Raw genomic sequence first — 15,795 nt, forward strand, 5'->3', positions numbered from 1 at the left:
CTTCATTGTTAGCAGCTGTTATTGTTTTAGGGCTAGGGGCATTGTTTCTGTTGTTTGTTCCATTGTTCTCTCAAAGGGTAGCAAGCCATTCATGTGAGACCTTACGAGAGCTGCTACAGCCCCCTAAATTTGGTCCGGGGAAAAAAAACTCAAAGGCGCCCGTTTGTGCTTGTTACTCAATATTCCGTCCACGTATATCGAACTGGAGTTCCCATAAAAAATCCATTCCTGTAGAATATTTGCGTAGTTATTTGTTTACCCAGTGTTTTTTCTGTTTTACTAATTTATCTCTTTACTGATAAAAAAAAGTGAGAGGGGAGATAAAGCTTCCCAGCCCCTACCCCCTGGGCGGTACCTGTATGCAGCGCCAATCACAGGCGGCCCAAGCGCGAGATGAGAGGAAATAATTAATGTAAATGAAACGTACGCGAACGTGACTCTTCCCTTCGAGCGGTGTTGTGTTACAAAGATGCGATTTACATGGGTTTGTATGGGAACTTTACGGGTTTGCTTTAAATAGCTAAAATTTAATGTTCTGTGAATAAAACTGACTTACCTTGCTTTCCTGTCGTATTCTTTGTTGTTTTACGGTGTTTGAGGCCGTTTTGAAGCGTTTTCAGCGAGCCACTACCAGGGCTAACTCGCGCCACTTGCGCCAATTAATGAACAAACAAATTGACGGTCAGTAACAAAGTCTTAACATTATTCACAACAAGAAAAAAGGTTCATTTTTAAGTAAACACCGCGTTATTAGTTGTCCGTTGACTTAGCTAAGCCAAAGAAATATACAGTCGAAGAGTTTATGTTTTCATTCGAAATGCAAGAACACCAAAAGGAAGATGCTTTCAAAGTGGTCAGGATTTGTATAAATATCGACAGAAAGCCAACTCCATCGTTTTATTCATCAGTGACTTGTTCTTGCGATTTCTGGGGTGAATAATGAGCTTGGTAGGATTTTCTTATTACTGATGTTTGTAGTCTGAATCAGGCAGAAATTTATCCCACACTAAAAATTTCACTACGTATAGGAAAACTTGGTTCCAGTTTCGTTCAGCTTTTCTTAAGGTTAAGTCTTCTTTGGTTTTACGACACTCAACTGAGAAACATCCTATACACGTGTAATTCTAATGTCAACAATTCCCACGAGCCAGAATAAAAAAGATAATGCAGTCAGGTCAAAAAAGGGTTGTCTAAATTTGTTTTCGTCGACGTCAGATCGGAGAAGAAGCGGTCAAATTCATGTATATCTTATTGTTAAACAAGGCCTTCTGGCTCTACTTCCCTTGACAGTAAAATCTTGCAGAAAGTTTTTTCTCTTATTTCTTGGAATTGGAAAGCATCTTTTTGTACGTTTTGTTACACGGAAAAGAAAAATTAAGAAATTGCAGCCGCTACAGGTTTCTCCATACCTGAGCCGAGTCAGGGGACCATTTGAGGGATATTTCAACGATTATGTTGACTCGAGGTATCTTAATGTTTTCTTTCATGCATAAAACTGAGATGTGCTTACTTAATATTGAAGAGCATGAATTGTTTGAAACAATGCCGTAAAGGGGAGCCGGTGCATCTCCTGACTCGGTCTGGTGAAATCCAGTTTAATAATTTATGCCAGTTTTCGAAAAACCTTGTTTCAGGGAATGCACTGTAATTGACAGGGAAATAAGAAAGAACAAAAGCACGTGTCAGTTTGAATCATTTCTGTTGCGTTCATTTGTGAAAACCTTCCAAAAATAGTCGCACGAAAAAACATGTTGAACCGCTACGGTTGGACATCAAAACATTGTTAAGATGAAACTTTGTCAGTTAGTTGTATGTTGCTAACGACGTTCGCTTCAAGTTTCTGATCATGACGAACCTGGGTTCTCATTGGAGTCTGATATTCGAGTTCCTTATGTTATGTGCTGTCGGCATAACCATCTCGAAAACAACCCTAAGCACTAACGTGTCCCAGGTTTCTGCTCCGAAGGACAAGTGTCACAACATGTATACTTCCAACAATTTTTACGCAGGCCCGAATAAGAAGGTCGAAGCGCTGCTGCATGAAATAAAGCGGGAGCTCGGTGAGATGCGACAGGAAATCAAGTCTCTGATGGGAAACAAAACGACAAGTAAAGGTCAGGGTAAGTCGGTTTCCAACTTAAATTGCGCAAAAGTAAATGAAAGATTACGAAAAGTGTTTTTCAGTGATTTCTATCACAGAACTGTAATCGTGTTTCTAGATACTGGTCGTTAAAGCATTTAGTGGCACTACTGACTTCTCGGTTGACAAAGTTTAAACAAGATAACATTCGAAGAAAAAATGTTATTTTATTCTCCGCTTGGGCTGCCTCAATTTCAGTTGTAGTAAAAGGTAAGCGCTGACGCCGGGATCTTTTACTTTGCAATTTTCAGTTTACAAGAACTGTGCGGAAGTCTACAAGGCTGGTAAACGAATAAGCGGTGTTTATACCATCGACCCTGATAATGCTGGAGCCTTTGATGTGTTTTGTGACCAAACCACAACCGGTGGGGGCTGGATAGTGTTCCATAATAGACTGGATGGCTCGGTTGACTTCTACCGCGGTTGGGAAGACTACAAACGAGGCTTCGGAAATCTGAACGGTGAATTTTGGCTCGGATTGGACAAGATTCATCGCCTGACAAAACAACGAAGCAGGCTTCGGGTGGATCTTGAAGACACGACTGGAAAAACAGCTTATGCCGAGTACGATTTCTTTGGTGTGGCTAGTGAGAATAGCAAATACAAACTGAGTCTTGGAACATACTCTGGTACGTGATTTGACGCTTCTTACTCTCCATCAGCCATTTTGCGAAGATCAATTGACAAGAGTTGGCCACTGTTTAAGAATATTTAAAAAAAGCTTTCAATATAATTTAAATCGAGCCTAAAAGTCATACTTCCTGATGTGAAATGCATTCCCAAAGTGTTCAACAAAATTTCGTAGTTTTATGTCTGTCAACATTGTGTAATTTTTCCCTTTTTATGTGACCTTGTAGGAACTGCTGGGGACTCTCTTTCTTATCATCGTGGTTCTGCATTCTCCACCAAAGATCGCGACAATGACAACGCTCAGTCTACCAACTGTGCCACGCGTTGCAAGGCAGGCTGGTGGTTCAATGCTTGTCTCGACTCCAACCTGAATGGTCTCTATCATCATGGCAAACATTCTACGTCCTGGGAAGGCGTGAACTGGAACAAATGGAAAGGCCACAGCTATTCCGCTAAACGTGCTGAGATGAAAATCAAACCAGTTAAGAACTAGAACCAAGTGTACTTACACAGCTTTGACAGTTCAAAATACTTTAAATGCGTTAGTTACTTGAGTCCTGAATCTCGTAGCCAGTGATTAAAACAAAGAAATTTGCATTTTGAGTCATTTTTACCATTCTATTGCTGATGTGATCTAAATAAATAAAATAGGTGATGGGTTTACATTACTTGTGTACACGAACAATTCGCTTCATTGTATGACTTCACAGGAAACAATAAAAGTTGCTGTTGTTCATCTACTTGTCTGTTATGATTGATAATGAAACACTTGTTTGCTTCCCAAGCATCGAATATCTTTACTGTTTGATGATTAAACGAAATTTTTGGTCATTTCAGTTTGGTAATTGAACTAATCATCCCATTTCAGTGAGGGAAGAGAAACTGAGAAACTGACTGAAATAATTACGCAGCGTCACTTTCTTTAATGGTCCTTAATTGTTCTGCAAGATCGATGTTCAAACCTTCAAAGGCTGATATTTTAAGTGGTAATTATATTTGCCTGTAGTTTAAAAGCGCCAATGCTTCTGACTCAATAATGTCCATTTGGAGCCAACTCGTTAATTTTACCTCACTCACTCAGAAATATCAGAAGAATTCCCTTCCGCAATACGAAATCGGCTCAGTCAAAAATGAGACATATTGTCTTTTTTAACTTTCGGATTTAAGTCTTGTTCTCGCTCTTTTGCTAGGATCACGTGACCCCTAAACGATTGACCGCGGCAAAATGTCGAGGCCTGGGAACTAGGCAACGTAAAACGGATACGTGGAGATATAACAATGCCTTTTTTTCTTCAAGTTAATATACAGCCCCAAAAACCAAACAAAGTGACAATAAGTAACTGTCTTAATTATTCACGACAAGAAAAACGTTCTGGTTCAGTGTTAAGTAAACACCACGTTATCACTTGCGGTTGGCTTGACTCGTAAGCCAAAGAAATTTACTGTCGAAGAGTTAATGTTTTCGTTCAAAATGCTAGAGCACAAAAAGAAAGATGCTTTCAAAGTGGTCAGGATTTGTACAGATATCGACAGAAAGCCACCTCGATCGTTTCATTCATCAGTGATTTATTCGTGCGATTTCTGAGATGAATAATAAGCCTGGTAGGATTTTCTTATTACAGATTCTTCCTACACTAAACAAAATTTCACCAAGTAAAGGAAAACTTCGATCTAGTTCCGTTCAGAAGCTGTTCTCAAGAGTAAGCCGGTGAAACTCGACTTTGAAATATTTTCATTTTATAAAAACGACGGGCATTGCCAAATTAAGACAAAACTGAATTGAAACGGGACTGTTTGTTTGGATTTTTCTTACAAAAAACTATGGATCGTCTCTATGCTAATTCTAAAGTAACGGAATAATTACTAATATACAGGCGTAATTCTAATGCCAACAATTCACACGAGCCTGAATAAAAAGATAACGCTGTCAGGACAAAAATGGGGTTGTTTAAATTTGTTTTGGACGACGTCAGATCGGAAAAGAAAATGTGTCCAATAAAGACGTATTAGTTACGTAACTGATACGTTAAATGAAGGTAAATTGGCGGCTGCTGACAAATTTTGTATATTTTGTATATTTACTGCTGTATCCTTTAAATACATAAATTAGCCCGAAGAGAAACACACAACAAGTCGACTATGTGCTATTCTATTTCCCTCCCCTGATCCTCCTTGCCTACTACATGAGGCAACTACATGAGTACTACACGAGGAACGCTGATTCAGACATTTGACGCTCCTTTTTTTTGTTTCTGGACATTGTCTTGTTGTCACGTACAGTCACCCAAGGGGTTTACTCTTCATGCAAATTTTGCTCCTTGAAATTTTTATTTCTACCATCTCGATATTTGTTTTCTTTGCCAATTTCGTTCTTTAAAAGTACATGATATACATACACGAAACGTATCTAGGTTATTAAATCATGCAATACACGACATTTACATTTTTAAAAATCAAGTTTGCTATTACGAAACTAAGTTCTGGAATCAGGGTTGAGTGACTTATCACACAAGGCACGAAAATAGTAGAAATTCATAGCAAATGTGTGCAAAAATGGCGGATTCGGTAACAAATTCTTGGGTAGCCGACTGAGTCTGGTAATGCGCATTCAGTCATTTGCGAGAAGAGACTCCTTCCGAGGCCATCACTTCCCCACACCACAAAAGCACAGGAAACTAGGCACCAGCTAAGTGCCCTAAGAAGTCTGGAATTGTGTTGTTAGCTTTATAGCCTCTTGACTGAGACACAACTATGGGACACTTCCAATGCTACGAGTTAAACTACGAGCCACACCAGTCGTTGGGTGAACCAGTCGGGAACAAATATCAGCTGAAAACGAATATTTCTAGTATATGAGGATGGACTGTGCTCACAGTTTTCGCATTCGTTGCTAATAAGAGGCAAACAGAGGCACTTGCCTCAATCATTGTTTTGTTTTCTGTTGTTTATAGTCATCATAAACACCCTAAATATGTAGGTAAAGGTTTTACCCATGACCATAGCCTCAGTCCTTGTATCTACGAACATTTCTGGCTACGGCCCTGCGTTGACTGGGTAAAAATCGGAAACTCTTCAACTGCTTCAACGAGGACTACCCAAAAGCGACCAGTATTTCTTCGACTGATATTATCATTATTATCGGATTACAAAGCCGAGGTGTGCTTCAACAGTACAGAGCTGGGTTGTTCGTGGTGGGAAAGTTCGGTGAGTTGTACGAGAGTTAAACTATTTGCGACCCGCTGATCTATACTAAAGTAAACATGATACTTACTGTCGATTGCTGAATGTTTAATTAATGTACATCTGTAATTCACAACAGCAGTTGTTGTATTTTCACAACATTCTACTGCAGTTTTCTAGGCCCAGATAAATAGTGCTACCAAAATAACGGGTCTAGACATGAAGATATTTGATTTATACATGACTTACAAGTCGTCTATAAATTAAAATAATATTTTCCCATGATAATTTTGCTTCAACGAAAGGATAAATATCAATTGTATCAATTCCTTTGACATGATTACACGCGCGTGTATTAAAATTGTTACAATCTGTGCAATAATTGCATATTTGTTACACATTATATTTGGGGATTATATCAAAATATTCTCGTACAATATATTTGTTGTACTTGATTTTCATTTTGGCTTATGCTTTCTGTGCACAAGCAATTGAAAACATACATTTACATGGAATTTCCAAAAAGATATGAAAATAAGATATCGCCTCCGGCATAGGTATGAATAAAATGAGAGCAAAGCATTTTTAAGACAAACTGGAGAAGCAGTGACGTGGAAGTGGCTACAAACACACAATAAAAAGCACCTATTGGTCAAAAACTTTAAAACTGAAATACAGAAAACTCAATACTAAAATAGCGTCTTTAAAATGCAGCAGTTTTCGATTGATTGTTGAACGTAATAACTGGTTTGCTTCAGTGAAGCGTGTATCGACCAATCAGAGAAAGCGTATTGTTTCTTCCACCAATCAGAGGCAAAACAGCAACCAAGTACGCGCGTTTTCCCGCGCTCTTGAATCACGTTACCTATTTTTGTTTTGCCCCCTGATTTGTTTACTGCGTCATAGTCGTTTGTTGAGAATGGCGGAGTACTTTCGTGTTGGTGATAAGACAGTCAATAGAAAACCGGCAAACAACTAGGTCTTTAGAAATTGTAGAGCACCCAAAATAAAGTAGGTACTCCATAGCCCAGAGGTTTTGAATCAGGAAACACACCATGCCGGCTGGCAAACGTAAAATACGCATTTCAAAACAATTTAATCACACCCGCATATTGCAATAAGTTTCGGTCCGTTAGAAACTGGCCAAACCAGTTAGCCACACGACCACGCGTATCTTTGACATTTTGACCAATAAGAATCAATCTAATACCAAAGTCATTTACCATGGCTTTGAGGCCCTTTCCCAGTATGCCTTATAACCCCAAACAGTAAAATGATTAAAATTAAACGTTACTAAAGATACAGCCTAAAAGTTCTGAAAATAATCAAACTATTTCAAAAAACAACATGAACCTCAGGGCTGGCATTCATGGATTAAAAAACCACTGTATAATGCGTTTTCTTAAAGTGGTTTTTCTTCATGGAGGAATAAAAATGATAAAAAATGGGGAAGATAAAAGGTCAGAAAAGAAAAATAAAAGGAAAATTGTGAGCCCTCTTGATGGTGGATGTCAAAGAAGGCTCTCTTTTGAGTGGTACATAGAAGGCCTTCTCTAGTGGCAGGCAGAGGAAACATTTCTCAAAAGAGGCATTGGAAGGCCCTTATTTGAGTGCCACATAGACGAGGTTCCCTCCTTAGAGGGGCTTATAGAGGCAAGCTGACAAGCGAGCGTACTTATAAAAACAAACCGGATTTCCTGAAAGACAAAAGCAGCTCAAACAGCTTGCATACGGTACGCTTTCTCCCTGTAGGAAATAAAAACCAGGACATATCGGTGGTTCTTACACGGCACCGGGTGGAGTCGCGCCGTTTTCGCCATGCGGCATCAAGACTTTAATCTGGTCTTGCGTAAGCTGTGTTATCGTGCGAGATCGCTTCAAGGAAGGCGAGGGAGTGGCGCGCCATGTTCTTACGCTGTCTTTTCTGACGTCACTGGGCTCCACGCAGTCTTCATCCGTAGCCACACTGGCCATAGGTGAGTCTAAACAAGCGGTGATCATCGTAGGATGAGTGATTAGCAAGTCCCGGATTTTATCAGGGTCTGGTCTGTTAGCCGGCTCTTGTCTCCAGCATTCTGTCAGTAAGGTGTTTCTGAAGTTTTGAAAGAGTTAAAACATGTTAGAGTGGTGCACTGCCAGAAACTAATTCTCTGGCTTCGTGTTTCGCAACAATTTTAAAGTGCACCTAACCCCAAAAATTTTTTTTCGCTAGAACGAATCTAATTATTATTTGAAATAGTTCTGCGAAAAAATTTTTGGATTCCGTTAAATCCTCGATTTTCTGTGCCACGACGAAATCTCGAAAATAGCTCCAAAACACCGCCATTTTGTTTCACGACCGAGTTTGAGGAGAATGGGTCCAGCGGCTCTTGTGACGTCTACCCAGGAAGGTTGGATATCTCATTTCCTCTCATCTCCTTCAGGATGGTGCAATACACATTCGAAAAGTGCGCAGAAACGCCTTCCAGAGGTGCTATCGGCTGTTGCAGCAATATTCCAGATTTAAAGAAAGGTATACTGTACAATTTACTGGCGATGATCGGCTAATGGTGCAATAAAGACGTAAACGATGGTTGATTTTGTCGAACCGAAACAAGCGAACTGAATCTGTGAGAACCATTGAAGAACTCTCACTGGAATTTGTTCCGGAGACTTTCGAACGCTGTTTTCATAAATTTTCTGCTTAAAGCTAACCAGCAATTTGTAGAAATACCACCGACAACCTATATCTTCCAATCCCGCAGTATTTATAACATAACCGGCAAAGTTGTGTGATCCGGTCATGATCAAGAAGCGTTATACTGATACGTAAATAGATCGCAACTGTACGCCGCTAACCAACACTTATTTCTCTTTCGATTTAGATGAAAGTCGAAGATTAATCCTCTAGAATTACATGATAACAAAATTGTTAGACTCACAGAGTTTTTCGAAGGTTTGGAAATCAGCAGTGTGACAAAGATTCTGTGCAATAGCGTCGAAAATATGACCGCTTAACATTATCTGCGGACCGCTTAGGGAACACATCCTTTTCGCTTATCCGACGAATTTCACTGCAAACTTTGAGAACAATTTACATTGGTTATTTGGAGTTACGACTTAAAACGTGTGACAATGTGAAATCGGTAATTGTATGAAATGTTTCCTTCCGCCTTGCTTCCCGCAGCTTCAAAAATACAGCTCCAAACAATACGATTTTCAATCGATCGAAGCCAATGTTTTGGAGGTCATCAAGTCTCGAAAACTGCAACACGTACGTCGCTCTTATAAACATGAAGCATTCAACTGAAAGTAAAACACAAACTGGATTTAACAGAACCTTGACAAAATACATTCTCGGTAAGGACAAATGTAAACGGGCTATAAACACGCGCGGGAATCTTATGTTTAGTTGACGAAATTACCATCCAAAGCAGTCCTTGAGTTTTCTTTCCTGCTGTTCGTTTGCCTGCTCCTCCACTTCGTATCTAGCTTTCCATTCCTAATATACAAGCAGCTTGTCCGCAAAGACGTCTTCCCCGTCGTCGCTTGAAATATTGCAAATTGCTCTCAAAGCTCTAAGCAGTGAGTTCACAGTTGTCGAACGTGCTCGATCGAAGTTTATTTCGGAGCCTTCCGAATCGAAACTTAACTCTGACTCCAGTGACGAAAAAGAAATGATTCTGAGAAAAAACTTGGACGTTTTAGTCCCAAAATACATCGGAACGATTAGTTTTGCATTCTATTTTCTCGAGCAAATACAGTGAGTTGACTGAGGCGCTATTGTGTTTGGTTCCTGGGTAGACGTCATCAGGTACCGCCGCCCCAGACTCCCTAAAACGCGGTCGTGAAACACTTAATCGCGACTTTGAAAGGGCATAGAAAATCGAGGATTCAACCAAATTCAAAAATTTCTTCGCCCAAATGCTTCAAATAAAGTCTAGATTTGTTTTAGCGAAAAAAACATTTTGGGGTTAGGTGCACTTTAATTGGCTCAAGGGTTCTAGCTTTTGCCTCTCTGATTTGTTTCGATTCTGAAACCAGTTTGAATGTAGCAGCAGAGTAGCATACATACGTAAAAGCACACTTTACTTTGAGGAAGTTTCCAGGTTCTCAAAATAGCCCAGCGAATTAAGCTTAACAGATGAAAGAGACCTAGTTAACCCAATCGACGAACGAACGACTTTTCCACATCTCACAACATACAACAAAATACAACATGAGAAGGACAGTTAGAAGATTGGTTAAGGTGAGAACGTACAGTTCACTTGCACATCCTTGAGGTTTATCCATGATGCGTCCCTGTTTGACTCTCTCCACTACTTCCCCGTTCGAGAAGCCCTGGTAAGGAAAACTACCGAACGTAGCCAGCTCCCACAATGTCACGCCCAGACTCCATACGTCAGACTTTGTCGTGAATACACCATCGGCAAGGGACTCGGGCGACATCCAGCGAACTGGGAGCATGCCTATTGGTAAAACGCGAGGCATGTTAGCAGACATCATGAGAACACAGACAGAATGGCCGACCGGGAGGACTGGGACTGCTAAACGACACTTTGTAAAGATGAATGTCGTTAGGTTAGAAAAGGAAAAGACTATCTTCTTATTTTGACAAAACATGACGGCACCACTGTTCTCTGACTTTCCACTAGCAAGAAAACAACATTCACTGCCCGTAATGAAAACAACCAAAAGAAAAGTAACCAATTTACGCCTTTTAATTGAGTTAACATCTTTTGCAGCAAACTAATTTGATCGACCATAATAAGACTTTTGTCAGCAACAGTCCAGACTAAAACCTGCAGCAATTTTAATGGTAGACGCTCTTTAGAGCGGAGTAACCCAAATGAAGTCACCCAAAAGATCTTCCAGTTTTCCCTTATCGTCTCTTCCCTCTCTACAAACTAGACACGAGGATATCAGTTAGAACTGGCATAAACCAATCAGAATTTTACCTTTTCGTCCAAACCTGTAGTAATCCGAGTCGTACATGGCCCGAGCCATGCCAAAGTCTCCGAGTTTGACCACATATCCTGATCCAACCATGCAGTTCCTCAATGCAAGGTCACTACAACAAAAGTTTAGAGTAATGATTTACTACAAATCACAACCCTTGGTGTTTCACCCTTTGCAGTTTTGGGTTCAACATAGAAATACAACCGTCAACAATGCAGCAAGAATAAAACTGATAAAACTGCTAATATAAAGAATCTATGTCTTGATGCATTTGCTAACTTTTGCGATTAACAAAACTACTCTCTAACTCAAAAAAACCTTAAAACCATTAATATTAAGCAATTAGATTATGAGCTCGAGATTTCTATCGCGTGAGAATTGACGAGGGCGCAGCCGAGTCAACTATCACGCATAGAAATCGAGAGCGAATAATCTAATTGCCTTAGTATAAATCTACTTGTCGTTCAAAAATTTTACATAAATCCTCCTCACAGACACTTGGAAAACGCCAAGAAGCGGCCGTCATTCTGTTAACAAGCGCACACTGATACGCTTCTCGCTATCTATCACAGAATAGATGGTGAGTAGCGTGGCCAATCAGATAACAGCATTCGTGGTAGAACGCCTTTTAACTTGCAAAGATCAAAGGTGCATTACATCATGAATTCCGAAAATTACATCAAATTTTTAAAGCTAGTTTAAAGAGGTACGTTTTCAATAAGGATTTAACCTGCTGATAATATTGTAAAAACACCAAACCAAAAGGTGTCAAATAATACGCCATACATTACAGAAACAATAATGGTTGAAACGTAATTTGACTGCGAGCAGTCTCTCTTTTTCTCGAGAATCCGTGGGGAAGAAAGCAAAACAAGTAAGCGTGCGAGCGTGACTGTGAGCGTGACGTGCAAGCGGCGATGCCGCGAGCTGAGAGTAGCGCGGGCGTCGGAAAACGATTACAGTCACGCTCACACGTTTACTTAATTTGCCTTATTCCCCACGGTTTTCGAGGAAGAGAGATTGCCCGCAGTCCAGTTGAAACTGGAAAAAATTGAGAGAGAGTATATACAAGGCTAGCTGACTATATGGCTGTCCATTCCGCTAAGGTGAACAGGTCTGTTGAGTCTGTAGTTCCTCAGTTGTGAAGGAGACAGCTCGCCTCCCTTATGACCCGCCCTTACAAACGAATTCTTGTGAGCATCAGCTTTGAACAAGTTATACATGACAGAAAATGACAATTTTCCAGAGTTGTGTACGCTCATGCAACAAACAAGTTACAAGTTAACGAAACAATCTTCATCCCACGCTGTAGTGGGAAAGCAAACAAAAACAAAAACAAAAACAAAAAAAACATTGTACATACCGATGGACAAACTTCATTTCAGCAAGGTAGGCAAGACCGCTGGCAATGTCCACGGCCATCGAGGTCAACTTGTTAGGAGTAACATCTTCGGCCTGAAAATGGATACGCGTTATTAAAACTGGACCAACAAAACAGGCCATGTACACCTTAACTTATGAAATTCAAACGCAAACAACGGTTATCTATCACTATCGTGAACAGTCGCTTAAGGGAAATTCCTTTCGCAATTTGAATTCTATTTCCACTTCCGGGAATTGCCTGGACATTTGTCAAGGATGTTGTTAAGTAATGAGACGTGACCTATTTTGAAGGCGAGCTGATGTGACTATGTTTCAAGCGCTCCTGTTCCATCTGACTCGACAATTTCGAACAATCGGAGATTCAATGGGAATTTAACAGTTGCCGAAATTTAAGGCAGAAAGAGGGACCGATATCTCAACAAACTCTGCCGAATTTTTTTTTCTCTAATGTTTCAGGTATTTTTCCAGAGTCCGACTACGTTGAAATCAACGAGAGTACCTCTTTGCAGTCCTGATTTGCAAATTGACGTCTGGCTAACAAGAAGTTCTTTAGGTCACCTGAGAAAAACAACAGGCAATCATAAATAAGACGACACGACAATAATTTGGAAAGAGAGCATTACCGAAAATAAATCAGTCAAAATGAAGGAAAAAACATAGTTGGATGGGTTTAAAAATCGATTCTGAATAAAGAACGAGTCAAACGGGAATAATGAGACAACACGAGGTGGAAAAAGATAGCTTGCGAGGGATTACCTAGACCACACTGGGGATCAATTCTCTGACCATCATCCTCTCTTGATATAAATAAGCCTTCGCCGTTTGAATGGCTCGACATACTTATTTCCTAAAACCATAGTATAACGTGACGATTCACGTTATTCAGGCATTTAACTGCCATGAAAGAATGCCACCACAAGGAAAATGTCGGATATATTTGTCAAAGTAAAGCACAACAAAACTCCAGATATGTGTGTATATTCCCCAATTTTCAAAACTGCGCGTGTTGTGAAAAATATTTGAAGAATGATTTTTTTTCCATTTTCTCCATTTCCTCCATTTTTCGCACAAATTGGCTCGGATATTTGTCCTTGGATATTATCTGTTCCTCAAAGCTCAGTTTTCCTTGAGCTACGTTCTCGGAAAACCGCTCGCTTCTCGGAACACATAATGTCCGCGGACAAATATCCGAGCATATTTTCGCGCCAAATGGAGGCTAATGTTTATTTAACATACCGTGTATCATCAGCTCCATCACTGCAAAGGCGGGTTCTCCCTTAGTGCATACACCCAATAGTTTCACTATGTTCTTGTGATCAAACATCTTCATTGTTTCTGCCTCGCTGAGAAATTCAAGCTTTTAAGAAAAAACCATTACGAAAGTTTAGGAATGCGTTTATAACAAGAAGCTGATCTGTGGAAGCAAAGGGTGATTGCTTGAGGGGTTTGTGTACTGAAATTGAAAATGCACTCTTGCTTCTCTTAACTAGCATACGTCACAGACAAACACAACTAAGGGACTCTGTACTCCCCTCCTCGACGTAAAACAAAAATGCTCTCAGACAATATTTGCATTGAAGATATGCGAGGTTTTCCGGTGGCCTTTAAAAGTACTGATGTGAAAGCCCTGGTTTAGTGTTTTTTTGCGCTCTGTCACCGGTAAAAGAAACTCAGTGATTACAAATGTTCATATTCGTGACTGGTTGCCATTCCTCGCTTAATGTCAGTTTTGAGAAATCAATATCCCCCAGCCCAGCTAAGCTGATGGATTTCTTTACTCTCACCAAATATCTCCTTAGAAACGTATCGTTGTCGTAAGGAGAACTTAGAAATTGATCGCCACTATACCTTGTCCTCAGGTAAAGAACCAATCTTTAGAGACTTCACAGCCACTGGCACCCATTCCCCCTCGCCCCTCAGCCCGACAACTTCTCCACCGCACACGGCGCCAAACGCTCCTTCTCCGAGCTTGCGATTCAGGACAATGTTTTCCCGCGGGATTTCCCACTCGTCCAAGTGAAGCACTGGAGACTTTTCCATCAATCCTAACTCCTCCATCCTCTGCTGCGTTTCCTTGTACTTACGATCGTATCTGGCAAAAAAAAATTGTCACTCACTGAATGGAGTGGATGCGCGGTGGCCTCATGCTTGGTACGCTCGTCTCCGGATCGAGAGGTCCGGGTTCGAGCCTTGGCCGGGGACATGGTGTTGTGTTCTTGGGCAAGACACTTAACTCGTACAGTGCCTCTCTCCACTGAAGTGTATAAATGCGTACCGGCGAATTTAGTGCTGGGGGTAACCCTGCGATGGACTGGCCTCCTATCCAGGGGGGAGTAGAAATACTCCTAGTCTCTTCATGCTACAGAAACCGGAGATAAGCGCCGGCCATATGGGCCACTCAGGTTCACATGCAGACTTTACCATTGGATGCAATTCAAACGGGAAGATCCATGCCCTTTAATTTGACAAATACGTTTACAACATCACATCTCTGACGGAATATTCCAGTAAGATCTACAAAATTCCACCGTGAAACTAAAGTGGTTAAACTCGCTCGTGTTCTTCTAAAGGAGTGTTTTTCAGTTAGTTCAAATGCTGTGGTTCCGTAAAAAACCAAGCAGACAATCTAATTGGGCTACGCCAATCGTATAATTTATTCCAGGATTCAAGATTATTCGATCTAAAGAGGTAATACAAAACTCCATTGAGAAACCAAACAGACGATCGGAATATAAACGCAAACCTAAGTTAAATTGTTTTAAGCCTGAGTTACAGTACTAAACTTACTTCTTTGACGATGTCCAATCAGATTGTTTTGCGGTTTGTCCAGGTCAGGAAACAGATAAACAGATTTGAAAACAGCAGAAAACGGGTCAGCGAAACAGGTCAGCAACGAAGGTGTTCACAGTGAAAATATCTGCGACAAAAAAACTAACTTATCCAAGCTCAAAGGTCAATTGACCGTATCGGTTACGCGGCTAAATGTCAATCAAAAGGTATTTACGAAATCAAACGTCAATCAAATGCTAATTGTTCATATATTAACGGAACATGCTGATTTTGCAATTTTAGAGCAGAAATGTTGTAAACATGCAGGATTGTCATAGGAATACCAAAGGAAAACCGGCTACACTAAAAATGAACGCAATTTACTCAGGCCCATCATAGAAGAAGAAATTTCATGAAGATAGATTCAAAACGGTACTTTACTTTTTTTTTTCCTAAATAGATCGTCGTACTTTATCGTGAAACTCTGGACAAACTATTTAAGGGCAATCTTGACTTAAACCTGGCACGGTTTAAGCTTTAATTAGAGCTTCTCTTTAACTGACGGTTTAAGTTTTAATTAGAGCTTCTCTTTAACTGATCTTGAGGTTCTAACGTCAATGTCTCCGCAACTGATTCTAATACGCGGTGTTTTGGATTGAACTAACCCGCTTGTCACCAGGCTAACTTTATCGCAATTTGAGACGTCACTGCGTTATAGAACATGGAGTGTACAGAAGAAGATTTTGATTTTATTA

At 40.3% G+C, this 15,795-nt stretch overlaps 2 protein-coding genes across 3 annotated transcripts in view; one reads left to right on the forward strand and one right to left on the reverse strand.

Annotated features, from left to right (window-relative positions):
* Positions 1-1,846: 1,846 nt before the first annotated feature.
* LOC145465090 (angiopoietin-related protein 7-like) lies at positions 1,847-3,305 on the forward strand. Its single transcript, XM_081448875.1, has 3 exons — positions 1,847-2,120; positions 2,392-2,774; positions 2,946-3,305. The coding sequence occupies exons 1-3, from the start codon at positions 1,847-1,849 to the stop codon at positions 3,261-3,263; spliced, it is 975 nt and encodes a 324-aa protein (XP_081305001.1). The 3' UTR covers positions 3,264-3,305.
* A 3,293-nt stretch (positions 3,306-6,598) lies between these two features.
* Positions 6,599-15,795, reverse strand: part of LOC145466427 (uncharacterized) — a 28,271-nt gene continuing 19,074 nt past the window's right edge. Inside the window, exons 13-19 of one of the 2 annotated variants that reach the window (XM_081450145.1) lie at positions 14,120-14,363; positions 13,508-13,628; positions 12,771-12,829; positions 12,264-12,343; positions 10,888-11,000; positions 10,191-10,398; positions 6,599-8,042 (exon numbers count right to left, since the gene is read on the reverse strand). In XM_081450145.1, coding sequence (XP_081306271.1) covers positions 7,733-8,042; positions 10,191-10,398; positions 10,888-11,000; positions 12,264-12,343; positions 12,771-12,829; positions 13,508-13,628; positions 14,120-14,363 — 1,135 coding nt within the window. In that variant the 3' untranslated portion in view covers positions 6,599-7,732. Of the gene's footprint in view, positions 8,043-10,190; positions 10,399-10,887; positions 11,001-12,251; positions 12,344-12,770; positions 12,830-13,507; positions 13,629-14,119; positions 14,364-15,795 lie in introns of both variants that reach the window. The other variant, XM_081450144.1, reaches the window with a different exon arrangement.

The sequence above is a fragment of the Orbicella franksi genome, chromosome 13 (assembly GCF_964199315.1).
Source record: "Orbicella franksi chromosome 13, jaOrbFran1.1, whole genome shotgun sequence".
Taxonomy (NCBI): Eukaryota; Metazoa; Cnidaria; class Anthozoa; order Scleractinia; family Merulinidae; genus Orbicella; species Orbicella franksi.

Coding starts and splice junctions, on each gene's coding strand:
- LOC145465090 (XM_081448875.1), top strand. CDS start 1,847: ATGACGAACCTGGGTTCTCATTGGAGTCTGATATTCGAGTTCCTTATG. Junction 2,121..2,391: donor AACGACAAGTAAAGGTCAGG/GTAAGTCGGTTT, acceptor TGCAATTTTCAG/TTTACAAGAACTGTGCGGAA. Junction 2,775..2,945: donor TTGGAACATACTCTGGTACG/TGATTTGACGCT, acceptor AAAATTTCGTAG/TTTTATGTCTGTCAACATTG.